Source organism: Centruroides sculpturatus, unplaced genomic scaffold, assembly GCF_000671375.1.
Source record: "Centruroides sculpturatus isolate CEXI.00-Female unplaced genomic scaffold, Cexi_2.0 scaffold2, whole genome shotgun sequence".
Lineage (NCBI taxonomy): Eukaryota > Metazoa > Arthropoda > Arachnida > Scorpiones > Buthidae > Centruroides > Centruroides sculpturatus.
In genome coordinates this window covers 1,112,670-1,140,665 of record NW_019384369.1, presented here as the reverse complement: position 1 = coordinate 1,140,665, position 27,996 = coordinate 1,112,670, and the positions used below count along the sequence as shown (strand labels likewise).

Genomic DNA, 27,996 nt, shown 5'->3' with positions numbered 1-27,996 from the left:
TTTTAGGAAACTTAAAAAAGAATCACAACTCAACGCTTTCTTAAAGAGAGACAATGATGAGCCTGTGAATTCCCAAAGTGGAGGGGTCACTCGTCATTACCTGGCTTGGTCCCTTTGCTACTGTTTGTGTAAGCCGACATAGGAACTGACAGTGATGTAATACTATCCTAAGTTGTGTTTTGGGACCGTGGCTAAAACAGATAGCCCGCTGTTATGAGCTGCACACTGCCAGTGCTGTCTATCAAACCTCCGTTGTGTCAAATACTCTACACTGATGCGATTTAGCCACGTTGGCACAAGATGATGCGAGTTCTTCTTACACTAACACTCGTCTGAGCTAACTGTCCATGGTTCCTGTTTTGTGGACCTAAATACCGACCGAATTGTTATCATGTTTGAAATATAGCGCTTTGCTATTCCACGAAAATTGTTTGCTGCAGTAATTAAGGAGTTGTTTAGCAATTATATACTCCGAGAGAATCTCTCGGGGATTTTTCTGAACGTATCTGTTTGCGTTTAAGCTTAATCACTGGTGCGTTACAAACATGCAAATACACCTCTTACACATAGAATAAACATAATATCGTGTTTAAAAAAAAAGTTTTTATTTACAGAAAATAGTGTTAAAAATTACATTATAAATTATTTTGATTGTTTTAAAAATTAATATAATGTAGTTTTGTATATAAGTAAAAATATGGCTTTTATTTTTATTTTAAAAAATCCCTCTTATAACTGTTAAAAATGTTAATTTGAGTGAACCGATCACGTGATTTAATTGTTAAACTTTGCACTTATGAAATTTGGTGGTTTGATGAGATAGACAAATACGCTCAAAAGCCACATTCCTCCAACGAAAGCGAAACAGATACCGAAATTTAAATCGTCGTTTAAATCGTCACTCGAATACCTCTGCTCCAAATAATGCGTTCCATTTAAATAAACGCAATAACCGGGTAAATTGTTATTTGGACAGTCAAATTCTGCCGAATCGTTCATAAACTTGCGTATTGTCAACTCTCTGTTATCTCGGAATTCGTTGGCATTTAGAAATGCTCCAGCATAGCGATAGATAATTCCATAACTTATATAATACAGCCATGTTGGTAACGCTATAAGAGACCTAAAAATTAAAATAAACAAATTAATTTAAAGATTTATAGTGTGTCACAATGTACAGTACTATCCTGTTCATTACCTGACGGTCCCACTTGCTAACGTAATATACACTACCAAAATATAGATGCTGGTGACGAAAGTTGTGAATGAACTTCTTATATAATTCATAAGAATAATAGTTTGATGCTCTGCAAATATGTAAACAGTCCAAAGCACGGCGCAAAATTTCGCCCATCGATCCCATTCTTGATACATCGGCACTCCACTGGAACACAGAAACATACACTTAACGCCATCTATTGCTTTTTTCGGATAGTAACTTTAAAAATTACTTACGCATATATTATAGTAGCTCCAACCCAAACCGTCATGGCACTTAATGGTAGGCTATATACTATCTGGCTAAGTATAAATGTAACCCCTCCATACATACCTTCTTTAGATTCTTGATAATATCTCGTACGGAAAGGTGCATCTAGAATTTTTTTTTAAATATAATAATATGTTTGAAATTTGTTTTTAAAAAGATTACCTTATAAAATTGCTCTCACACGTTATTGACGTGATGGCAGTTGATAAGAATGATACGATTATGAGACAATTAAGGATCAGCCCGTTTCTGGTCACGTAACTGTGTTGGTAATTGTCTAAAGGATAATAAAAGAGGAAAAGGAAAGTAAAAAAGGCTGGTATGGAAAGAAAACGAAGCAACAATGACTTGATCGAACTGTAGTTGCAATTGAAGAGTGATGCGTACGATCTCCTGAAAAAGAAACGGGAATTACGTGAAATATTTTCTGTTTAGATGAAAGGAAAATTCCGTTTTTCGTACCTTAACAGAGCAAAATATACTTGACCACACGATGGCTGACCATAAGCAGTTAATGGTAATTTATATTGCGAGTCGTTCTGATCTATAACATCTGGAGTGGGTGTTCCGAACTTTCTATAACGCGCGCCTTCGATTTTGAATTTGTCGACGAGGGAGGATATCTGAGTGCTCGATTCGATAAATCGCTCTCTAGATCGGCGATCAACCGTCGATAAACACACTAAAAATGTCCGAAAAAGAAGTTGAAAGTCTCACAATTAGGAAATCAACTCGCGTAAAGATAAAAACTTACGATAATACATCAGAGGATTTTCTAATTCTGGACACGGGAATCCGATACTGCGAAAATAATCCAACATCATTCGAGTGCTGCCTGATAGATACAAGTTTCGTCAGTGCAAAAATAATTATCATTTTATGTAAATCTTTACCATTTTCACTCACCTGTATAAACTATTTCTCCGTGGCATAAGTAAGTCACCCTATCTAGAAAGGGAAAGATATCCGATCTGGGTTTTTCCATGCTAATTAGTATAATTCTGTTATATTTCTTGGCATGATTTGACAGTATTGATATGATAAAATATGTATTTAGAGGATCCAGTTCGTGAGTGGGTTCGTCCAGCAATAGCAAAACTGTAAATTAAAATTTTATTACTTATATAATCTTATGCACAGGTAAATTCATATTCGAAAACTGTATGAAAGAGTTATTAAGTCACAAGAAATATTGGGAAAATTAAATTAATTTCATACAATACATTCTGCTTTGTAGAGAACAGAATTTTCTTTTATATTCTAGCAACGAGGTAAATCAGAAAGTAAGATATCATCTTTAACCCGCTTACCTGGATCCCGAACTACTTCAATTGCTATTGCTAAACGTTTATATTCACTAGGAGAGAGGGTACTGACTTCTCTGTTGCCCACTTGGTTCAAGGCGAGGTCAGCCATGGCTTGTTTTACCTGTCGGATATTTTGTTACTTATATTCTTTTGTTCGATTTATGTGCGATTATCATTATTATCGAAAATAAGAAATTTTATTGTAGCTTACTCTGTTTCTTTTAACGGAGCTGGATACTTTAGACCCAATGGACAATTGGGCCGAGTAACTTAGAGTCTGTCTGACTGTCAATCCGGGTAGTAAATTGCTCCTTCTTTGTACGTAACAGCATTGTTCTTGGAATAATCTGGCCGATATAGGTACGTCGTTTAGAAGAATTTGTCCGTGAGTCGTACCAGAAGCTTGTCTGGCAATTATTTCCAACAATGCTCTTTTTCCGCTACCTGCAATTGTAAGAAATGAATAAAAATATTTAATACACTGTTAGACAATTATAGGCCTATTTCGAAGTGTTTCGTTGACAAATTTGAATGTTGTTTTCTTTGAATAGTAGTCATTCTTATAAATATAACAGAATAAAAGAAATTTATTTTTTTATAGTAGTAATTCTATAGTTTAATTAACTATTCATATTATAAATATACATTATAATAATCGATTTATGTGTTTAAGAGGCCATTGTGAACATTTTAACATACCAAATTTCGCTTTTATTCAATATCACACTTAATTATAAAGTGTTTCTTATTCTACTTTTACTTATTCTTTGATGACTACTAGAAAACAATAGTTATAGAACGGCATCAACCTTGAAGTACTCGAACGCTAGTGCACCGTTTACCACTTTTAAGTCTTTTGTTCAAGCTAACCGGACCTTTTTTTTATGCGTATAAACTTAATTAACAACGAAGCATTACGTCATTCCTCGTATTACAAAAGGCATTTACCTTTAGAACCTAATATAGCCATGACTTCTCCAGCGTGGACTTCCATGGTGACATCTTTTAAAATGGCACCCATCACCTTAGGTCCGGTGACTTTCTGTAAAAACGTCGGTTTGTCGAGCTGTCCCGAATGAAACACGCTTTCCAATTCCAACACATGATCGCTAGATATCATGGCTGAAATATAAAAACAAGTAAATAAATATTTTTATTTAATTATAATGAATTTCTATCTTGTAAAGCGTTAAGAAACTTCCTGGTTATGCAAAAGATGTCAGAAAATCTTCGATGACACTGTGTGACCCTCACTCACAGTAATGTCACGGAATGTGATGTAATAATGGGTTCTAGATGTAAGTGTTGCTGCACGATATGAGAAACGTGTCTTGAAATCATTTTATACTATTTCCTGAGGTGTTGTAGTCTTCAAAAAATATATATATATAACGTATACATACGTGAATAGGGGAGTTGATATTTACTAACAAATAAAAAAATCTAATTTAAAAGGGCATAAAATAAAACTACTCATACTCGTTAGCATTAATAAAGGCACGAGTAATGAATAATAATTGTTGTGATTTAGTTACAGTTATTAGTTATTGACGCATTCTCTTGTTACAAGAGGCATTCAAAATAGGCCATTCGAGCGTTAAGAAAAAAGGTAATTTGTTTGAAAAGAATAGTGTTAATAATTCCGCGTCAATTCTGACGTTATGGCGATTGTAAAGATGCTAATATGTTGCATTATAAAGGGTCAAAGCGTTAGTTTTACAAGAGGAAAAATGCACTCAGTTAACAAAGTAAAATAATTGAGTCTAAACGAGCTAATAATTAAACTTTTTAAAGCGATTTTCACTTGTCTTAAGTAGTAATTTATTGAGTCATTAAAGACTAGAGAAGGAAAACTGTTTAAGAAATTTATAATAATTATAATCACATATTAGAGATTAGAAAGCGACTTAAAATATGAAGTAATTATTATTACAGCGTAACCTCTATAATACTAAAGCATAAAATGATGTAATTTATGTGTTTTCTTTGCTTTTTAGGATAAGTAGAAGGATGTATTTACCACGATATCCCCTTGGTATGTATATCTATTGTAGGCCTACGTAATTTAAACGTTTAGAATATAATAAATTAAGTTTTTAAAAGTAAATATAACATATTTTATTTAATATCGTCGATTTTTTAAATGTTTTTTTAATAGAAATTATAGAATTTGTCGACAAAATGAAGGTTCGTGTAAGTTAATTTTACTTAATTTTGATTTTATTTCGAAATGTATCGGTTTTTATACATGAGAGAGGAGAAATATTCATCGAAAGTAAAATTTAAAATTTCATTTAACAAAATATGAATTACAAAACAAAAATGAACTTATTAAAATTCATAAAATAAAAAATTATACATAATCTTTTATGGCACACAAATAAATTTTAGTCTCATCTTCACTACTATCTTCCAAAACAAAGTTTCACTGATATTCTTTATTTGCCAATAGTCAGACATCATCATCATTTGAAATCTTTTGACCACTGCTAGAACTTCCAACTTCTTTGGATTCTTCTGCTGGATTAGTTTTCAAGAAATCAGTTATGAGAGTCTGCCAAATACTTTGTTGCAATTGTTTTTGAAGTTCATTATATGGTACTCAACGAACTTCCAATCGGCTTTAAATAAGATAAACAGACGATTTCATATAAAATCTTATATCAAAATCATGTAAGTACTGCATTATACAAGGATTGCTATAAACTGAGAACTGTGTTACATTGAAACTGCATTGAGTAAGTATATCATTATACAAGAGTTACCCGTATACATATTATTAATGCAATAAGTCTATGATGATGTGATTTATCTATTGATAGCAACAGTTACAGCTAGGGTTTCTCTAATGAGATCCCAGCTGTTTTTCTAACCCGGAAAATCCCACACTTTCTTTTTTCTTATTTTGTGTTAAGGTTGAGAAAATTTTGCAAATACAAAGTATAATTAACTCAAACTGTCAGAATATATTTCTATTTATTAATTTTAAACCTACTTATTAGTTTTTTAAATTTTTGTTTATGGCATGTCACAGATTATCAATAATCAATATGTAGCCTATTTGTGGCAGGACTGAAAATTCTTTACTTGTCAGAACCTGTAATATCTTGAATAATTGTGCTGATGCTATCTTAATTTTAACTATTTCCAGTAGCTTCAAAAACTGCATTATGCCAGGTTATGCAAATTAGGCAAGGATACAATGAGTATGAAGTATGCAAGTATGAAGTTTTTCTTCATAAACCTGATTATTAAAGCCAAATTANCGATTTAAAAAATGCTGACAACTTATCTGTAAAATAATAAATAATAAAATTGCGAAATAAATAAATAAATAAACGAATTACAAGAAAAATCGTTAAACAATTTACTACATAATTATAATATCATATAATACAAGATTATTCGAAAAATGTTTCATAAAATATTTTACGCTTTTCCGAACAACAGGAAAAGCTCTAAAAACCCGTAAGAATGAACGTAGGTAACGATATTAGTGTAATAAAAATGGCCGACATTTAAAACAAACATTTATTTTTTAAATTTTATTTTATCTCTGACCGATAATACAATTTACAGGAAAATCCGGTTGCAACTGGTTTAAATGAGTCAAACTTTCTTAAAAGTGATTTACTTTAGACAAAGCCATTTGAATTTTTTGGCATTTACAAGTGACGTCATGTAAGGAAGTGAATTATAAAGAAATGACATAAATGTTAACAAATATATTTCTGCATTTATAAAACTTCATTAGTTTGAATGTTTTCATCTTATGTTACGGTGCGTCACTCTGTACGTATAGTCAGCATTATTATACAATTAATAATTAATATTCATTTCTACAGATCATATGCATAATTTAGAAAGAAAATAAAAAAATAATTTAAAAATTTTATTTCAGAATAAGAAAGAAGATTGCAACAAGAAGAGAAACGAAATAAGAATGAAGGTAAGACCAGGAATTCTTTAAAACATTAAGCATTGAAAAACTTATTAATTATATTATAGTAAATATAAATAATCTGCTTCACAATTAAAGTATGTAAAATGTTTTAAAAATTATATCCATCTGTCCGTGCACGTCGCTCAGAAAGTTATAACTTTCACTCTCGCTTCCTACAACTTTCCACATTTCTATTACACCCATCTGACAGGTAAATATAACAAAAGGTAAACAAATAACATACCACTCATCTGTAAAAGTTTAAAAACGAACGGCCTTCGACTAGTTCCCGTTTTTTCTTCTCCCACGTTTTATAAATCAAAACTATGGATAGGAAACGTTCCAAGCAGTTATAGGCGTGGTTGAATTTTCGTCCTTGTTCCCACGGCCGATGTTTCTTCTAGTACGAAAAATTAAATAAACAATTCATTATAACGTGCGAAACAATCATTGACAAAATTGACTATAACACGAGCGTAAGGAGCTTTAATTAAAACTTCCACCAATATATTATATTAATCCAAACTTCACATTAACTGATAGCAAAGAATATAAAAGAATAATTTATTACATTCGTCGATATCGAGCGAGGAATTTGGACTTTATAAAACACTAAACTTTCTAAAGATTATCTTACCTGAGCTTTCACGAAACAGCTGGAACGTTCACTTTTAAAGCACTTTCAGAAACAACATAACTAACATGGCTCCAGACCTCTCGGCTAAATCCCATGAGGGTTGTTTGTCATCTAAACGATACTATGCCGTAATTTTACGTCAGTATATCTAACTTCGTCCGATTGGTGAATTCCTTTAACGGATATACGCCCGACACCAATAGCGTGATGCTTTTTAGTGAGTCGAGAGATTAACAGGTTAGCATCTTTACAGGTGATATTAAAGGTAGAAGTTAAACCGAAAACTATTGGTCGACGGCTTTACTTCGAAAACCTGTTTGTTAGAGGAGGTATGCACAAATAATAGAAAACCGGTTTGATACTTTGGAGATTTTCTTACAAACGTACTCATTTTATTGAAGTGACGTTTGGTCAAGCAGTTTAAGTCAAATTTTTACTCTCTCCTTTATTTTCAGGCAAATTGTCGTCATTTTCTGATTTTCCACCTCAGGTGTGGACTTTGCCAGATGAACGAGTTAAGGATCTGATGCTATTAACGTGTTAACAGGTAAGTTTTGACGTTTAGAAGTTTCAATGTCACAAGATTTTTTTTTAACGAGTTTAATATAAACACAATTATATTCAATATATATTAAATGATTCGTTGCTTTCGGGCAATGAAATTAAATTATTTTTATCAGTTTTTATTTAATATAAACTTTTAAAAGTAAACTTTCCCTCATTTAATTAAGGAAAAGTTCGTTTTAGGAAGAATTTCGTAACCGATGTTGCGTTTCATACCTTAGATTTCATTTTATCCCCCTCCTCACTCGTTTTACTTCTGTATTTTTTCCCTTCTCTCTGACCATTTGTGTACGGTTTTCTTATAATGGATTTTGAGTTTAATTATTAATCACGGAAGGAGAAAATCCGCCATGATAGTCACGCCTCAAAAAACTCTCTCCCGGGGGCTATGTGGTAAAATTAAGTGGAGCGGAAGAACGGAGCAAAGTGGAGCATATATCCATGTATAACATACAAAACGCTTATTATTAATAATGATATATTATTGAAATTTTCAAATTATTAGTTTTTTTTAATGGTGGTGAATGTAGAGAAATATATACTACATTAAAGACAACATAGAAACATTTATTCGTTGTATAATTTAAAATATTTCGCGCTTTATCCTTTATTATCTTTGCACCGATGTAGACGTGTTAGCCATGTAAATGAATGGTAGATAAAAGTCGTAATTATGATGTCCTTCCCGGTGACAAGTGCGGCTTGAGTTATAAAGTGGGAAAGTCCTTTTATGTTTCTTTTTTATCTTCGGAAGGTGATTTAGTTCCATTTTTTTTTAACGGGATAAAGTTAGTTATTTCAGGTAATATAATGTATCCTTGTAAGCATTACATCAATACAAAAAGACAGGTAAAGTGTCCTTTAGTCGAGTGTGTAAGGTTACAAATCTCAATCACTTTTACGGTTATAATTTGTGGAATATTTTATTCGATCTCCGGAGCAAGTGTCCAGTTTCCTCCCCTCTGCTGATACCCATTTATGCATGTATTATAGTAGATTCTTCTGTTATTGCGAACCTTTTTTCACGTGATACGATCAGAATAATTTTTAACACTATGCTCATTAAGATTTTTAAATGAGATTCAACATATATTAATCTACAGTATAAGTAATTCAGTTACATGTATATACTATTGTTTATATAAATTGTTTTTACTATTTAAATTTTTTAATATTTAATCTATCTAAACATAGTTTATACTACAATTTTCTTCTTTTTTTCCGGCAAAATGATGTACTTTTTTGTTGTTTATAGGAAACTGTTGCTCATTTTTCTGTTTTCGTGGAGATATGCTTGGTTTAATTTTTATAGGGATGCGTGCTTTTCGTTTATTTATTTATTTATTTTTTTGAACGAATAATTTTTCTAACATATTTGGCATGCGTAATTACGTATTTATTATTTCCATAACGGAATAGTTGGGCAATAGGTAAGAAATGTCAAGGTTTATGAATAACACAGTGGGTGATGCCACCACCTACGGATTGTCAACTTTCTTACAAGGATGGAAACAGTCCTTGATAGGTGAAAGTGGTCTGTCTCGTTATCGAAACCTGGTGAATGCGAAGCAGCCCATCCTAGGGAAAAAACCCATCGATTCGAAATTATTGCCAAATTTTTCTTTTATCTTAATCGAGGTCGAAGGCGTGACGATGAAAATTGCCAAGATTGGGAGAGGTATAGAAAGAGAAGTTGTACAGAACTTCACCTCACCTTTCCCACCCCGAAGACAACTCAAACACAATAGGGTGTTGTTTTTCTAGTCGAAAATCCACCACCGGCACCATACTCGATTTCAAGAAAAATGCTTAAGGCTGTTTCTGCGAAATAAACTAGTCAGTGAAGTTTCGGGAGGTTGGTGAACTTGCGACTTTACAATGTCGTTCAACTTCAATAACGAGTCTAGACTAAAAAATAAAATAAAAGCAGGCGGTTTGAAATTCTAAAATGCCATTTAGATGATCCTTGATGATTGAGTTCGTGGGCGTCCTCCCCTAGTGGGTGTCCCTCGTACACCAGACTCGTTAAACAAAGTCGTAGTAGGTTCAGGTAAGCTTATTGCGTCATTGTAATTCGTTAAATAAAATTAGAAAATAAGAAATTTAATCGTAAATCATATTTTTTTGTACATAAAAACATATCTTATTATTGTATTACAAAGCAAAATAACACCTCTCACCTTATAATTTCTTTTATTATTTAATATTATATACTAAAAAATAAGTTTAATTTGACTCATCATACAAGCATTCGATTACACAATTTATTTTTTTAATCTCGAGTGAGTAAGCAAGTCCGGGTTCGAATTTTACATTTTTATATAAAATTTTAAAATATTGATAAAGGTAATTTTGAATTTCGCTTTAAACTAGTTAGGAAAAAAGCCACTCCTAGCGCTTTCAAATAGTATAAATACGATATCCCCCAATGATATCTCGAAAAATAGGCGTGGTACACAATAACAATCGGCTAGCGTGATGATTTATACACTCATAATCCTGTTGCTGACCTATTACCGCTTGGAATTTTTCCTTTTAATTATTAAGGACAAGTTTAAAATTCAATTTTTTTAAATAATTTGTAGAATCTCATAGATGATGTAATAACTTAGTTTCATCTCTCGAGTAAACTTTACATTAATTCGTATTTAAACGATGTAAATAGCTCGAAGTAATAGTAGTTTCTTAATCTTCTCGACGAGAAGTACCTCTTAAATTATACTTTTAAAATATTATTATCCAATATTATCCAATATCGGGTTAGGAAAAGTTCCACTTTCGATTTTCCCAGCTTTTTATTTTTCCTTGATGTATGATTGATCTTAGGATGTCAGTAATTGTTTGCGCTTTATGCCGGAAGATATATGTCAAGGAAATAAAATCAGACCGAGATTCTCATCCCAAACTCGTTTATTAAAAATTTGTTCCTTATCTATTGATACAACAGGATGATAAATCTCCGTTAACTTACGAACTACACCAAAAATCTTCTCTTCATTATATTTTAACGAAAATCCCTACAGAATATATAGACTTTTAGAAAAATTTTTAACCAATTAACAGGAGTTTTTTATAACCACTTTGCTACATTTTCCTGTATAATTAAAATGCACTAATTGGAATAAATCTTATTAAATGCAATTATGCGTGAAGATAATAATCGAACAATAGAAAGTAGGGCATTTTTATTAAATGATGATAAAAAAAAATACAACTTATATAATTCGAACAAGTTATTTTTTGATATATAAATACTTTAAAAATCATCTTTCGGTAATATTTTTAGCAATTACAGGATTTGACTTTGATTATGGGAGTTTTGTTGTAAATTTGGGTTAAGTAGTGGAAGCATCGTGACCTCCAGAGGTTGGAACGTAATAAAGAGGTCACGTGTTTAAATACTTCCTGTTAGCTGCAAATTTAATACAATCTAACGTGAGCGTAATTTATAACGTTTTTTCTTTCAGGTAAAATGTCAGAATTTAACCCCGTGGAGAGAAAATATGCGGTTCCGAGCACGCTTTCCGAACCCGCCGGGAGGATGAGGACCACTGAAGACCTCCACGCATGGAGTATTTATAGGCAGAATTTGAATTCAGAATTTACAGATAGTGCACTCGGTACCGGAGATAAAAGCCGAAGACCATTCGGTAATTTTCAGCTAGAAGAAACTACCGTTCAAACTATATTAAACCATCCAAAATATGGTCCTAGAGAAAGAAAATCGGAACTCGGTTCGAACGCACAAACTTATCTTCGTTTCGGTCTGCCACGAGTACATCCTCACCGATTACACAGAGATGGTTCTAGCGGATATGATTCTAGCGAAGATGGTTCTCCTCAGATGAATCGGAGAAGAGTACGCAGTGATCCGGACTTTAGGCAGCATGTTATTCAAAAGGACACGCGTTCTACGGTGGAAACTTCTTTTGGACAATCTGAGAAGAGATTAAAAGCTAGTAGCGAGGCAGACTTGTTAAAAACTGATAAGAGTTCTAAAGATTTAACTGAAAATCGAGGAGAGAGGAGTTATGCAGGCTCTCACGCATCTTTACTCTCACGTGGATCGGGTCCTGATGGCAAATCTGATGGCAAAACCAATATATTTTACAGCCAGAATATATTAAATGCCAAATACTTTCCGAAAGACAATTTATATTCCGCTTCTAGCGAACTTGAAATAAGTGGACTACGTCATCCGCATTTGCAAGTTAGAGATTTATATTATGAAGAAGACAAATCTTCCACATGGCATACTCTGTGCGGAGGCGCGAGAACGAAGCTCAGACTGCTCGACCGTTTATCGTTCGAAGTAAAAAGTGGAGAAATTTTAGCAGTGTTAGCCGCTTCAGGTAAGTTTAAACTATTTGTTTAATTTTAATAAAGTAATTGAATCACAAGACTTATGTCTCTTTCAGAGAGAGAAGGTACAGCATTATTAGATGTACTCGCTAATCGACATAGAAAATGGAGGTGTAGACTTCGAGGAAATATCGTTTTAAATGGATTGTGTATGCCACCTTCGAAATTAGAAAGATGTGTAGCTTATGTGCCTAGACATTTAGATTTAACACCTGATACGAGCGTAAGACAAACTCTACTTTTCACGTCATTGCTTCAGCAATCTGATTCTTCTAGGAATTTTGACACAAAAGGAAGGGTAAGTTCTAGAATTTATTCATTTCTAAAATTGTATTGGAAAATTATATAAGAAGTTGACTACTTCTGACAGATTAACGCCCTTTTGGAAGACCTTGGTCTAGTTGAAGTCAAGCATACTCGAGTTAAAGACTTAACAGAATCGGAAAAACGAAGAGTTAGCATAGCGTGCCAGTTACTACTCGATACAGGTTAGCGTTAAAATGCATTCGTACCTGTTTTAAACATTTATATTTATACGTCAAATTGCAGATATCATTCTTCTTGACCAATCAACGAAAGGAATGGATATCTTTGACACTTTCTTCTTGATTGAATATTTGAGACAATGGGCTGCGAGAGGGCGCATCGTCATCATGACCATGCACCCACCAACTTATGAAATATTTACTATGATATCTCGAGGTAACTTAATTAAAACAAAGCTTAACATTATAAAAATTTAATCAGGTCAACAATTGCCATTCACAATGTCGTTATTTCAGTGCTTCTCTTGTCTACTGGAAGAGCATTGTTTTTCGGTTATAGGAAAGACATGCTACCTTACTTCTCTTGTATAGAATTTCCTTGTCCGGCTTTTAAAAATCCATCCGATTATTATCGTAAGTATGAGGTTAAACGTGGGAAAAAGATAACAACTGTAATTAACTTGGCATTATCCTTTTATCTAGTCGATCTGGTAACCTTAGACAACCTATCAGCCGAAGCAATGTTAGAATCTAGCCAAAGAATAGAAAATTTAGTAGAAATGTATCATCGGAATCAGGAACCACTTATGGATCCTGGACCTCCTGGAATGCCACCACCCACTGTTAAGAGAGCACATTTCTTTATGCAAATTTTAGCTTTATGGATGTAAGTAATCTAATAAATTAACAAAATATTATTATTATTTACTGTAAATATTAATACTCTTAAATTTCAGACGTGTTTTAATTTACATGTTTCCGTATAACATAATTTACTTCTTCCGAGACGTGTTGTTTGCTGCGCTGATGTCAGTTTTGGTTGGAGCCATATTTTGGAATGTTAGATCTTCATTCCTTCAAGAAAATGTGTATGATAGGTTAGGATTTTATTATGTACTTATGGGAATGTGTCTGTGGCCATTGCTGTTAAATGTTATTTCAGGAGGTACGATACTTCATAATCTTATTTTGTTATAAAAACTATTAATTTTATTATTAATTTTTAATAATTATTTTTTGCAGTGTGGCAGGAGAAAGTTTTTATAGACTGCGATATCTCCAGAAGACTTTACTGGAAGATAAGCTATGTCATGAGTAAAGTAAGTAATCAAAAGATAAAATTATGCGTATTAGTAAGTACTGTTTATTTTACCATTACATAATAAAGTTAACATTGAATTTATTTGTAGTTAATGTACAGTTTTCCCGTATCTGTGTCAGTATTTTTGGCGTATGTAGTTCCTGCTTATTCGATGGCAGGTTTGGGATTCCAGAGCTATGCCAATCATTTCGGTATTTACATTGGTTACATGCTCCTTTACCTCCTCACCATTCGCATGATGGCCATGGCAATGACGTGGACTTTCTCATCTCGTCATTATTCCGCCTTTTTCACCGGTGTGCTCTTTTTAATAATAATAAATTGCGCGGGTTATGTTGTCCATTTAAGGAGCCTGTATGTTATATTTTCTTGGTTTCAATGGGTTTCGCCCGCAAGATGGATGATGGAGCAACTGGCGATCAACGAGTATAGCAATAACAAAACAACTTACGTATGCCCTAGAAATCCAGCTGTAGCAATACCCGGTATATCCGATATTAGACAAAAAGCTGATTGTGGAATTGCCAGAGATTCAAATATGATAACATACCTCAATTATAACAAAGATTGGCCAACGTATCTGCCAATTGTAGTAACATTGGTATTCCATTTTGTTTTCTTCGTTTTTGGATTTTTCATTTACTTATGCACCTCTCAAAAACCCAAAATAAAAAAACGCAATTGAAAGTTTACAAATTCAAAATTCGCGAGTGCCAAGTAAAATTTAATGTTTATTTTTATTACTCAATAATGCTAAATTTTTGTACTTATCGAATTATCCTATTTAATGTAATTAATGAAAATAAATCCCACTAACTTATTTCTATGTTGTATGTATAATTAATCACGGTACAGTGTAAAAGACTTATAAATAAACACTATTGTATAATTATCGTAAATGTTACTTTAAAAACTAATTTTCAGTTCTTACCTTTTCAAATAAAAAAAGAAAAAATAACAATATGTNTATCTTGAATAATTGTGCTGATGCTATCTTAATTTTAACTATTTCCAGTAGCTTCAAAAACTGCATTATGCCAGGTTATGCAAATTAGGCAAGGATACAATGAGTATGAAGTATGCAAGTATGAAGTTTTTCTTCATAAACCTGATTATTAAAGCCAAATTAACAGGCTATAAGCTTCATGCCATTAGTCGAGATAAATCAAGAATACTGGACAACAAAAGAAGTACTGCAATGCATCTCAAAAACAAAGGTAATTTTTAATGCATAAATATGCATTAAAAATTACCTTTGAATTATGTAAAAATTATTATTATTATTTTGGAGGTTGCAAGACATATTAAATTACTTAAAAACTGAAAAATAATTATTCAATTTCAAGATTTATTTTATATCTTAAAAATAATTAATTATATACTGGGAAACAGATCACTTTTTTCTCAAAATCCCAAGACAAGCAAAGGATGGGGAAATGAGAAACCCTAGTTACAGCACAGCATTGTAAATTTAACTGTATGATAACATATGATCTAAAGCAGCAATTCCCAACCTGTGGTACGCATACCCCTAGGGGTACGCGATAATTGTTTAGGGGTACAGAAAAACGTTAGTTAATATGGCCAAAAAAATAATATATTATGTATCACAAACTAATAGTATTAAAAATTATTAGGTAAAAAATGTTCCTTGCAATAATCACAACTTTATTATGCATTTTTTCATTTAGTTTTTTTTTCTTTAATTTAATTAAAGTTACAATATGTAAAATTAACATTACGGGTACTCACTAAATTTCTTAAATGAGGGGTACAATCTAGAGATATGACATGTCACGGGGTACACTAATGAAAAAAGGTTGGGAACCACTGATCTAAAGTACTATTTATAATATATATATTTCCAGATATAGAGGGTATAAAAAGTTATAAAATACCAAAAAGCCAAATTACAGCATTTACAATAATAGAAGAAGAATCTTCTCTAAAAGTATTTCTGTGGATGAATGTTCAATTATTCCCTTAAATTTAGTTAATTCCAAGTGTATGTGCTAAGTGATTCTCTTAAGTTGAGTGAGCATGCCTTGGTACCAAGACAACAAACTGTAAGACTATGCAATATAAAATCCATCAGAAATATTTCTGTTTTCAGAAAACTGTGCCTTTAACTAAAAGTTATTGAGAATATCCTGAACTTTTTGATTAATGAATATAATAGTAAATTTCACACATTCATTTCAGTCTTATACTTACAAGGAGAGCCTACGGCTTTGGGGTAACGGATTTTGATGATCTTTGGTGTAGCGGTAGTACACGATGTGAGTGTACTACCTGTAAAATACTNACTATTGTATAATTATCGTAAATGTTACTTTAAAAACTAATTTTCAGTTCTTACCTTTTCAAATAAAAAAAGAAAAAATAACAATATGTATTGTTATATAATAATATGAGAAAATATATTCAATTGGAATATATCTGTACATAATTGTATTGCCTAGTAATTATATATAATATATTATTAACAAAATTTTAATTGTTGTAGAGAATAGAATTGTAAATTTTAAATTATTTTTTCATTAAATTTTAAATAAGTTAATACGGCGAATTGCAATTGGTAATCTTCCCATTGCGAAATAAAAGAACTACACAAAGTAAATAGGAATTTGTGTAAAATACAATTTCCTTAAAATTAAGTAATTATACATTTAAAAATGTATAGGATATTTGAGCAAATTACTTAAAAATTAGCGAAATTAGTATTTATTTTTGTTAAAGTCATTTCATCTATAAATTTTGATATTTTACATTGATTTTAAAATGCACAATAGATTATAAGTCTAGTAAAATAAGAGGAAAATCGGATTGCCAATAGTTTATCAACTTAAATAATCGACATTACTAGGAAAACTTGAATCATATAAAACACGCAGATTTCTCTTGATCTTTTTCATGCTTCATCAGGCATTTAGACGTAGAATGGAATGGAAATGACTTTTGTTCCATTCCATTCAACAAACTGAAAAAATTTCGCTTTCAAAGTAGTTTGAATGAGTATTGTTCCATTCCATATGTAAATGCTTGAAGAAACTTGGAAAAGATCAAGCGAAAACATTTTATGTTAAAAAAAAATTACTTTTTTTTTAGTAATAGCGATTCAAGTTGTTATCTTTTAATTGTTAAACTTAAATTATAACGTTATTTTATTTATTCTGATACTTGTTAAATACTATATATCGAAAAATAGTTTTTTATTTTGATTTTCCAATTGAATTAAAACGATAAATTTTTTCCCATTGATGTTAACTGAATATAAAATTTCACTTTTTCAGATTTTCACTTAGCATTTAATGTTATAATTAAAATATTAAATTAATTTTTAAAACATTTATCTGAAAACATATTCATGTTAAGAGAAGGTAAAAAATAAAACATTACATTACAGTAAAACCTTTAAATTTATATAAAATCAGAAACATTTCTTTTGCATCAAACAAATCAATAAAACATTAAAAATAATTTATTGCGAATAAACACGTATTTCATTTCATTTCAACATGAGTATTGAATTAGTAAAGTAACATAAGTAATTTTATTAAGTAATTAAAATTGTTATATTAAAGGTTTTGAATTTGACTTGTAGCCCTAAGCTATTTCCTCCATCCAATGATAAAAGTGCGAGTTTATAAACTTTGACTTTCGTAAATCTGGCCTTTAAAGTATTAATATAATCTATTTAATTGTACCATATCAATTATTCTAAAATCAAAAGCGTGACTAAAGCTATCCAATCGATAGATTTGTTCACGCTTTTACTTAATAGTTAATTCATGCTTTGTAATAGTACTTTCATAACTTAAAATATTACGCAAAAATTACGAAAATCATTAGCTAAAACTTTTTGAGAATAATATTTTTGAAGCGTATTATCTTTTTAGACATTGACACAATTTTTGGTGCACGGAAATTAGTTGCATCAAAGATGTTCTTATATGGTTTAATGGAATAAGGAAACGCAACACTTGGGCGATCTACCAAGAGAGATGACTCCTGGAATTTTCTTTGCGAAACTGACCTCTATTTTGATATTAGACACTCAATAAAACCCGGAAAACTCCACGTGACTGGTCCGTTGGTCAGGCACTAGCCTATCACCAACTACTAGTGTTCAGTGGTTTTATCTATTCGGCCACTGGTGGGATTGATTGTATATATATATAAACGAAAAGTGACACTGAAAAGCTGCATAAAAGAGTACGAATAATAATAAAAAGTAGAGAAACAATTAGTGTTTTTAATTGAAGGTCGGATGGCCGAGCGGTTAAGATGTCGGCTTAACGCTCTGGGTGAGCCAGAATCGAATCGCAANAGAAAATGATCAACTATAACTAAATCAACACCTGTTCACTCGCTGAAAGATTTATTCTTAACACAAACGTTTTCAATCCAATCAATGGATCATCGTCAGGTAAATTATTCTATTTTTGTTCTATTTTTTGAAATGTTCTAATTTACCTGACGATGATCCATTGATTGGATTGAAAACGTTTGTGTTAAGAATAAATCTCTCAGTGAGTGAACAGGTGTTGATTTAGTTATAGTTGATAACTTTTTATACAGTGATGTAAAATACTAACTTGTAAAGTGCAAAACTCAAATATAACCAAGAAAAACAAATATAATTTATTGAAGCAATATTATATAATTACATATCATTGTCAGATGTACATGATCGTGAATGATACTTATGATAAAAACATTCAAAACAAAAATTCTGTCTACACCAAGAACAACAAATAAATGCTGGTTTTTTAAAAGGTATCATCAACAGTTTTTTCGTCACAACGTGAAGAACTTGCTTCTCTTGACGACATTTTTCGATTATAAAATAATTTTTCAAAATAAGTTTTACTACACAAATACGTCTATTCGTGTCGAAATTTAGAAACGAACTGTTAAAGAGTGAGTGAAAAAGAACTCCAATAGAAAAAACGCTCCTAGTGAGAATTAGATCGGTCACCGTTAGTGATAACAATTAGATGGGAAAGTTGACACATAGGTGTCAAGAATGCACCGTTATTGTCAACAAAAGTATAAAAATATTAGACTTGGAATAGTAGAAATTAAATTAAAATAAATAAATAATTAGAAATGAATGAGTAAATAAATAAATACATTATAAGTATTTATGAATTAAAAAAAAAAATTATACGTGAGAATCGAACCCGAGAACTCAAGCTTATGAATCAGACTCATTACCACTCTGCCACGGGACGCTCAAATAGAAATACATATAATTTATATATAAAGTGCTAACAAAACTTTAAGTTCGATTTTCTTGATTATATTTGAGTATTGCACTTTAGTATTTTACAGGTAGTACACTCACATCGTGTACTACCTTTTACACCAAAGATCATCAAAATCCGTTACCCCAAAGCCGTAGGCTCTCCTTGTTAGTGTTGCCATCTTTTCAAAATGACCTGGACGGCAGGTCAGGTTTGTTCGAACAGAAGTTCCTGATGCACGCGTAATGTCATTTTTACAATGCGAAGAATAACGTGCTTGCCGGTTCTAAATCATTTACAGTTAGGGACGTGTGTAGAAGTAACGTAAGTAACCTAAATTAAGAAAGAACAGATACAGATGACTTAGCTCTATTGGATATTGGAGAAATGTACAATTGTACATGCAAAATAGAAAAAAAAAAAAGTCTAAAGGTTGTGCGCAACATTTCAGTGTAAACAGACTAACATGGCAAAATTGCAGATGAGTTTCAGTGAGTGTGAGTTCTTTTGCTGTTAAAATAGTGTAAATTTGTAAAAATATCTTCAAGAACTTTGTTTCATCAAAATTTCACAATTTATACAAAATTCCCAGACAAAATTAATAGTTCATCTGGACAGAGAGTCAATTTCCGGACTGTCCAGGTGAAAACCATACGGGTGGTAACATTACTTGTATTCCAAATTAAAGAAATTTAAGATCTTAAAATTAAATTCACAAAACTCATTTTCAACTGTATAGTGAGATGGATGCTACAAATGGAATATTTGTTCAGCTTTCATACATTAACCATCAATTTTTTTATGAGATATCAATGACAGATGAAATAGCAAAACCAATAGTTAACCAATTTAATTCTCCTGCAATAGATTTAATGATTTTCTGTATATATTAACAATTTAACGGAAGATTTCACCAGGAAAGTTTTTTGAAGTAATTCTCTTTCTTTTCTTGAGCACTCATTACTATATGTATGGTAATTATGGTAATTTTACTGCATCAATATAAGTACCATTACACAAAAAATTAAAATACTGTCAAGAGATATGTGGTTTTCTACCATAACTTTGTCCTTTACTTTTGCAAAAACCTATGAGAACTTTCCTTGATTTCTTCTTATATATATAGAATTCTGCAATAAAATTGTATTCTAATCATTTGTTTATGCATAGCATTATTAATTAATATTTTAATTTTTTTTTGTTTTGTTTTTGAGAGTTTTCAAAAATTAGATCAAAAACTTAGACTAATTACTAAAAATTTTTGTTCATATAAATGAAAACAAGTATTCTAGAAGCTGAGAAAGTTAAATATTAAAATAATACTCAATCAACTAATTGGTTTGCAGCCGAATAGAGTAAAAATTAACTATTCATATCATCTTTTATCAAATATTTATTTCATTCAGTTAATCTTGATTGAATATAAATTCTTAAATCTTATGAATACATTATAATATACATTTTTCTCATTTCCAATTTCTGGAAATCTAACAGCCTTGTCTAGCTACTCCTTTTAATATATAGAAAAATGGAATGAAAAAAATGGAAGTACTGTATTTAAAAATACAATTTCTGAAGTTTAACAGTAAAACTTTGTCCATGTAAATAATCTGTAATATTAAAAAACATAAATTCTGAATAGAAATTAAAGTTGAAATTACTATAACATTCATATAATATTAAATTAAAACAATTTATGTGAAAAAATTTTTGTATTACAGTACAGAATTATATCATTCATGCAAATTTGCATTTATTGAAACAACAATAAAAAGTGGAGAGACATTGTAATGGCTGAAAGTTAAAAAGCTGACTTACGATAGTTAAAAGATGACAAAGCAAATATTTATCACAAAAGTTGTTCTTCAATGATAGTGATTTGTAATATTCTATTAAAATTCAAAAGCCTTGTTGGTTCTATATTTAAATTTTAACATATGCATTTAATCTTTTAAGGTCATCAATATTCATTTTTCCACGTAACCAAATAACCACATACATAGATACATAGCCAAATGATCATCTCAGGCTATAAATCCTATATTTTTAATAATTAATACAAAGTAATTTGCTACTAGAGGTAGATGTTAGGTGCCATCTCTTATCGAAATTAATGATTATAATTTAAATAATTTATTAAATAGTTTAGAATTATCTGGAAGAATTATTGAAAATAGCAGATTTATTGCCAGAGTATTTAAGGCAATCGTTTGGCTATGTACTATATATTATCAAGCTTCAGGATGTTTAATATACTTATAATCACATATATATTGATTTATTAATAAATTATATTTTTGAAATTGTTCTAATTTATATTTAATGTCAATATATGAATTACAGATACCCCTCGTACAACCTCACATTAATTTTCTATAAGAGTCTATAATATCATATATGGGGCTATCATCCTCCATGGGTTATTGTAACAAGACTGCCAAACCACAGACAATGATTCTCCATCTTTATAANTAAATTGTTATTTTTTTATTAATTTTTTTATTTTAAAATCACTTTAATATTTTATTGGCAAGTAAGAATACATATTAATAAATGAAAACATAAACCCATAAGTGGCGGAGTGAATAACACCACTGAACACTGGCTATGGGTTAGAGCATCACCATTGGGCTGACCACAAAGTTTTTTTCAGTATCTAACACAATGGCCGTATGACCGAGAGGTCAAGGTGGCAGACTACCGCTCTGAAGGACCCGGGATCGAATCCGGATGAGTCGAAAAATTAACAAGAATTTTCAAGTGGTGGTCCGTCTAGATAAGTTAGGCTCCGTCCCTCATCACCCGGCCGCCCCATTGCGGGCCTGGCCGAATCCATAACAGGCTTGCTAAAAAAGACCATCTTTGGGCATGTCCACTAGGCAGACGGTTTAAAAGACAAAAAAGTTTCTAACACATAAATAGGGGCCAGTTTTCCATAGAAAGTCATCCCGGCAGGAATGCTATATTCCGTACAAGTCAATACAATGCTAGAAGTATGAGAATGAATTCACTTGTGTTACAAGTAAATGTTTGTTTTCAAAATTATGCTAAACTGAAATGTAATTAACCAAGAACACATCATTTTTGCGACCACTGCGTCCTAAAAGGGTTTTTAAATCATACAGATTATGGGTTATGCCAACAGTGCAATGGGGCAACCGGATGGTGAGAAAAAGAGAAACAGGACTACCACTGAAAAATTCATGCAAGTGAACCAAAAAGAGATCCATAAAAAAGGTAAAAATCAAAGGATGTTACTCCCCATTCTGCACGTCAGACTTCAGAGTTGTGAAGTAATAGACCATCCACGCGAAAAATAACCGCCATTTTTAATTGGTCTGTTGAGCGTTTTTTCTGGACAATTTAGGTTGAGTTTATAAAATGAACTTAATTTTAACCAATTAACTTAATTAAAAATTTTCACTTTTTTCCATTTCTGGAACCCCATGCACAGTCGACGATAAAAGTGAATCGCAACCTCACGCCGATCAGCATGATGATGACGACAAGGAATCAAATTTAACGTAATCCAATACCCAGGTTATATCAATCGAATATCAAATTTAACTTAGAAGTATGCATTAGGTAACAAGCATTTCAAATTTTAATAAATTTTTTGAATTAATCTATTTTAAATAAATAATTATATACTGTATTATAAATAAGTTTTTGATATGCTTCTTATTAACCTGCTCTGTCTGATGTCTGTCCAGATAAAATTTTGTAATTCAATTTTTACTCACTTTACTAGAAGGAACGCGGTAGAATTAGAATTTCTGTCTCGTGCACACTTCATATGGTCTGTCCCGAGTGGTAGGCTGACATCTTAACCGCTCGGCCAATCTGATCGTCGGTAGGCGGAAATTAACAATAGACATTAACAAAATGTGTTGTTTGCATTTTAAACTTATAATTTCAATAAAAACCCGCATTTTCCAATTTTTTCCTAGTCTTTCTGAAATCATATTTTTTCTTTCTTGCTTTTAATACGCTATCATTAAAAATAAAATTAGTTTATTATACATGTTGTATTATCACTATTCAGCGAGTGTGGTAGTAGCCATATTTGAATATCATAAAAACAAAGCTGCAGCTTTCTACAACGACTCATAAAAATCAGGGATATAGCCACACGGGTGACTTTTCCCACACTAACGGTTATCACCTTTCTCTCTTTCGTCCCCACTTTTTTTAAAACTCTTTTCGCCCCATGGGCATAAGAAGGCCTCTTTTTGTAAGCCCATTTATGGGTTTGGCCAGACCCACAATGGAGCGGCTGGGTGGTAAGGGATGGGGCCCGACATATCCGAACGGACCACCCTCCGAAAAATTTCCTGGAGATTTTTCGACCCGTCCAGATTAGATCCCGCATTCTCCAGAGCGGCAGATTGCCACCTTGACCGCACAGACATGTATGAAGGACGCACAGAAAGTAATCTCAATAAAGTGTTATTTAAATTTTAATTATTTTGAAATTCCATCGTCTAACTTCGATCGTTTTATCAAGTTAGGCTAAAATCCATAAAAATTATTTTCCACGGATTTGGTTCCTTGTTGAGGAGGAACCATTTAGTCATTAATGCGTCACCCGGAACGTTCGATAAAATTCTAGTATTGGACGCTAGGTCCTTAACAGCAACCTCCTGACCTGATGGAAAAAACCAAGAAGCAGCCCAAGAATTGAAGAGTGGTGCTCAGAAGTCGTCTTCCCAAGTTGCTTCCTCAAAAATTAATACCGTGAAAAGATCGTGTCTTTTTAAGGATATCTTACACACATCCTCACCTCCGTGCCTCCACACCGTAGTGCTCCTGTTGTCGGACACTCTAAAGACCCAACACAATTTCATCGAACCTCGAACATTCTATCGACGGTTTATCCAGTCATCTTATAACAGATCTTCGACTCAGTTACAAGGTATTTATCAACACGCGATTCGTTTGTAAACTCTCTCTCTCGAACGGGCTAGTAATAATTAAGGGGAACGTTAGTCATGCTTGATATCGAATATATCTGTATTTTCTTTTGTTATAATTAAAATTGTTATTGTTAATTAATATGGAATCCGAGTGAATCACTTCCACGTCTCTCTCCTCACCTCTACTCCGAATCCAACCGCTCACCCGCTACCGCTCGCGTGACGTAAAGTCGCGATTTCCGAATCCTGCGAAATTCGGTGGTGTCACATCCTGACGCGGTGTCAAGGAGACACCGACCCTACGGTCACACATGTATCAAAGTTTCAAATTTTCTGCAATATTGTAACAGGAAAAAGATAGGCGTGTTGAATCTGTTATAGCTAATTATAACTGTCACGCCAAAACGTTTCATTTAGTGATGCCAACTTATACAAGTCTTTGGTAGTGGGGCCCACCCTATAATTTTGGTTCAGAATAATTTTTCTTCTTCTTAATTAAGAAGAATTTGTCTGTAACGTACAAGAACAACATTGTCTAGTCGATTGTTTTATTGAAATAAATATTGGGACAAAATTTCTCCATAGGAAACTGGATACCTTTTATTTGTATTTTCTTAGCACAATGTTGCCGTTGAGAACATATCACACAGGAACACTTTCAGAGAAAAAAGGTTGTTTTATTGGAGTGAACCAATAAAACAACCTTTTTCCTCTGAAAGTGTTCCTGTGTGATATGTTCTCAACGGTAACATTATGCTAAGAAAATACATATAATAGAGAACAACATGCAACCTTTTATTTCCTTCATAGGCCTAAACTGCATCGTATTTACTGCGTATTATATACATTGTCGATCTGTAAGTATATGCCTGTCATAACAATGTTACTTGTTAACACTGCGCAATTTTCATATTTATGCGAAATCAGCAACTCAATACATGGGCCTTTTGGCATGGAGTTGAGTTGTTCTAAACCATGCCAAAGAGAGATGTCTCCCGGGAGAACTATGGAAAACTGGCCCCATTTAGATGATAAAAACGTGTAGAAAACCCAGAAAACTTCACGTGGCCAGCTTGTTTGTGAGTTGCGAGTCCACAGAGTTTAGTGGTTTTATTCATTCGGCCACTGAAGAACGTGAAAATTGAGATTTTTTTTTGTTTTTTCAGTCTTTTAAATATTTTTTAAAAGACTGAAAAAAGACAAAAAAAACTAATTTTCATTTTGTAAAAAATATTTCTCAAATTTACCAAAAAAAAAAGAATTTAGATAGATGATATGGGCGTATGATGGCAGATTTTCATGTTACATTTCGTAACTTATCCAAATATTTCTGAATTGGATAATTCATCAAAGTTTTATAGCCAGTTTAGTCCCATATTGAGGCCATCCAACATATTTAAAAAGTTGGACGACTGAAAATATTTCTAAAGCTTGAAAAACAATTAAATTTTGAGAATGGATATTCTAGACCAGTGTTTCTCAACGGGGTCGATATTGCCCCATGTGGGCGTTTTTCCATGTTGAGGGGGCGATTAGTAACAATTTATATTTTGGGGGCGAAAAACAATTTTCTGGGCGATATAGTAAAACATTATATTAAGAATAATTAGATATTTTATTCGTCATATCGTACAATAATTAAACAAAAAACATTATACTAGTCACTAGTCTATTCGATGCAGTACGAATTTGGCGTTAGCCTTGGCCCTCGGCATCGTAATTTTGTAGTGAAGGGGGCGATACTACATAACGGTTTTATTGATGGGGGCGATACTACGTTGAAGAGGGCGACGACTCGTTAGAGGTTGAGAAACACTATTCTAGACCAATGTTCCGCAACCTTTTTCTTCTTCGGCACATCTATGACTGAACACGGCACACCAAAATGTTATTTTCCTCAAAAACGTATGATATGATACTATTAATAGAATTAAATAATGCCACGAACCTATTATTATTGTTATTGAACAGACCAACACCTGTGAGCAAATTTATTTTACATGTAATTTCTTAGAATACATAAAAATGCGTGGCTTGTAATAAAGAATAAACAAACATCGTCTTATTTCATCAGTGCTGTGGCAGAGAATGAAATACAAGCATAAAAAATACAGCAATTATAATAAAAATATATAAATAAAACTTGAAATTAATAGCATATGTAAAAGTTTACGTCACACCTCCACCTTTGTGACGGCATACTGTTCTAGACAGATATGCGAAAAACATTCACTAAAAAAAGTTACAAATTTTATCAATAGATGGCGATGGGCATTACAACCATTCCAATATCGAGGAACTACACATCCAGTAACATTAATTTAATAACAACTAAAAAATTTTCTGCAAAACTGAAATTTTTCGGGTCCTCCAGAGCGGAAGGCCGTCAGTTTAACCGCTCCGGCCGCCCGTACAAGTTTATCATCAAGTGATTTTCAGCACTCACTCGCTCATAAATTATTTTCGAATCAATAAATCTCAGAAAAAGTCAAATTTAATAAAAATAATAAGTAATTAATAATCACGAATTTTGAGAGAAATTTGAAAAAACAAATTTTAAAAATTTCCAATCTGGCAACTTTGTCGAATTAGAAAACATTGCACTCGAAAGTTGCCAGACATCCGCGGATAGTATTTTTTTATATCCTCGATCATTTATATATATATATATAAAAACTTTTAAAATGATTAAATTGTTCGATTTAATATATAATATAATATTCACATTGACGGAAAAATGTTATTAGTTCGAATAATATTTTAACGAAATTTTTACATGGCATGCCGTAATGTAACGAAGTTAGTCTGTCAGAGTCGGTGGAGAGAGAGGGTGAGTAGGGTGTGGGCGTCTCGTCTTCCTGCAAGAATAAGCAGCAAACCACTTATCTGATGGTATTCGACGACCNAAAACAATTTTCTGGGCGATATAGTAAAACATTATATTAAGAATAATTAGATATTTTATTCGTCATATCGTACAATAATTAAACAAAAAACATTATACTAGTCACTAGTCTATTCGATGCAGTACGAATTTGGCGTTAGCCTTGGCCCTCGGCATCGTAATTTTGTAGTGAAGGGGGCGATACTACATAACGGTTTTATTGATGGGGGCGATACTACGTTGAAGAGGGCGACGACTCGTTAGAGGTTGAGAAACACTATTCTAGACCAATGTTCCGCAACCTTTTTCTTCTTCGGCACATCTATGACTGAACACGGCACACCAAAATGTTATTTTCCTCAAAAACGTATGATATGATACTATTAATAGAATTAAATAATGCCACGAACCTATTATTATTGTTATTGAACAGACCAACACCTGTGAGCAAATTTATTTTACATGTAATTTCTTAGAATACATAAAAATGCGTGGCTTGTAATAAAGAATAAACAAACATCGTCTTATTTCATCAGTGCTGTGGCAGAGAATGAAATACAAGCATAAAAAATACAGCAATTATAATAAAAATATATAAATAAAACTTGAAATTAATAGCATATGTAAAAGTTTACGTCACACCTCCACCTTTGTGACGGCATACTGTTCTAGACAGATATGCGAAAAACATTCACTAAAAAAAGTTACAAATTTTATCAATAGATGGCGATGGGCATTACAACCATTCCAATATCGAGGAACTACACATCCAGTAACATTAATTTAATAACAACTAAAAAATTTTCTGCAAAACTGAAATTTTTCGGGTCCTCCAGAGCGGAAGGCCGTCAGTTTAACCGCTCCGGCCGCCCGTACAAGTTTATCATCAAGTGATTTTCAGCACTCACTCGCTCATAAATTATTTTCGAATCAATAAATCTCAGAAAAAGTCAAATTTAATAAAAATAATAAGTAATTAATAATCACGAATTTTGAGAGAAATTTGAAAAAACAAATTTTAAAAATTTCCAATCTGGCAACTTTGTCGAATTAGAAAA

The 27,996-nt window shown here is 32.1% G+C and overlaps 2 protein-coding genes across 5 annotated transcripts; one reads left to right on the top strand and one right to left on the bottom strand.

Annotated features, from left to right (window-relative positions):
- Positions 1–652: 652 nt before the first annotated feature.
- Positions 653–7,524, bottom strand: LOC111614000 (ATP-binding cassette sub-family G member 5-like). The gene is made up of 12 exons (XM_023355376.1): positions 7,377–7,524; positions 6,984–7,139; positions 3,745–3,918; positions 3,008–3,240; positions 2,800–2,917; positions 2,396–2,587; positions 2,244–2,324; positions 1,952–2,171; positions 1,671–1,882; positions 1,456–1,594; positions 1,199–1,384; positions 653–1,123 (listed from the first exon to the last, which is right to left on the bottom strand). The coding sequence occupies exons 2-12, from the start codon at positions 6,988–6,990 to the stop codon at positions 775–777; spliced, it is 1,911 nt and encodes a 636-aa protein (XP_023211144.1). The 5' UTR covers positions 6,991–7,139; positions 7,377–7,524; the 3' UTR covers positions 653–774.
- LOC111613982 (ATP-binding cassette sub-family G member 8-like) lies at positions 4,963–14,753 on the top strand. Of its 4 annotated transcripts, none has more exons than XM_023355347.1 (12): positions 4,963–4,989; positions 6,698–6,745; positions 7,832–7,923; positions 11,408–12,292; positions 12,359–12,600; positions 12,673–12,790; positions 12,852–13,004; positions 13,085–13,201; positions 13,271–13,454; positions 13,525–13,733; positions 13,811–13,887; positions 13,978–14,753. In XM_023355347.1, the coding sequence occupies exons 4-12, from the start codon at positions 11,413–11,415 to the stop codon at positions 14,572–14,574; spliced, it is 2,577 nt and encodes an 858-aa protein (XP_023211115.1). In that variant the 5' UTR covers positions 4,963–4,989; positions 6,698–6,745; positions 7,832–7,923; positions 11,408–11,412; the 3' UTR covers positions 14,575–14,753. The 4 variants fall into 4 exon arrangements, with proteins under 4 accessions (XP_023211115.1, XP_023211123.1, XP_023211107.1 ...); XM_023355355.1 differs by lacking the exon at positions 4,963–4,989 and adding an exon at positions 6,565–6,588; XM_023355339.1 differs by lacking the exons at positions 4,963–4,989; positions 6,698–6,745 and adding an exon at positions 7,607–7,705.
- The last annotated feature ends 13,243 nt before the right edge of the window (positions 14,754–27,996 follow it).

Bases quoted from the DNA above. Each gene is read 5' to 3' on its own strand.
- LOC111613982 (XM_023355347.1), top strand. From the start codon at position 11,413: ATGTCAGAATTTAACCCCGTGGAGAGAAAATATGCGGTTCCGAGCACG. The intron at 12,293-12,358 runs GTAAGTTTAAAC...TGTCTCTTTCAG, and splicing joins AGCAGTGTTAGCCGCTTCAG to AGAGAGAAGGTACAGCATTA. The intron at 13,888-13,977 runs GTAAGTAATCAA...ATTTATTTGTAG, and splicing joins TAAGCTATGTCATGAGTAAA to TTAATGTACAGTTTTCCCGT.
- LOC111614000 (XM_023355376.1), bottom strand. The intron at 2,918-3,007 runs GTAAGCTACAAT...AATATCCGACAG, and splicing joins GCTCCGTTAAAAGAAACAGA to GTAAAACAAGCCATGGCTGA. The intron at 1,124-1,198 runs GTAATGAACAGG...TTTAATTTTTAG, and splicing joins TTAGCAAGTGGGACCGTCAG to GTCTCTTATAGCGTTACCAA.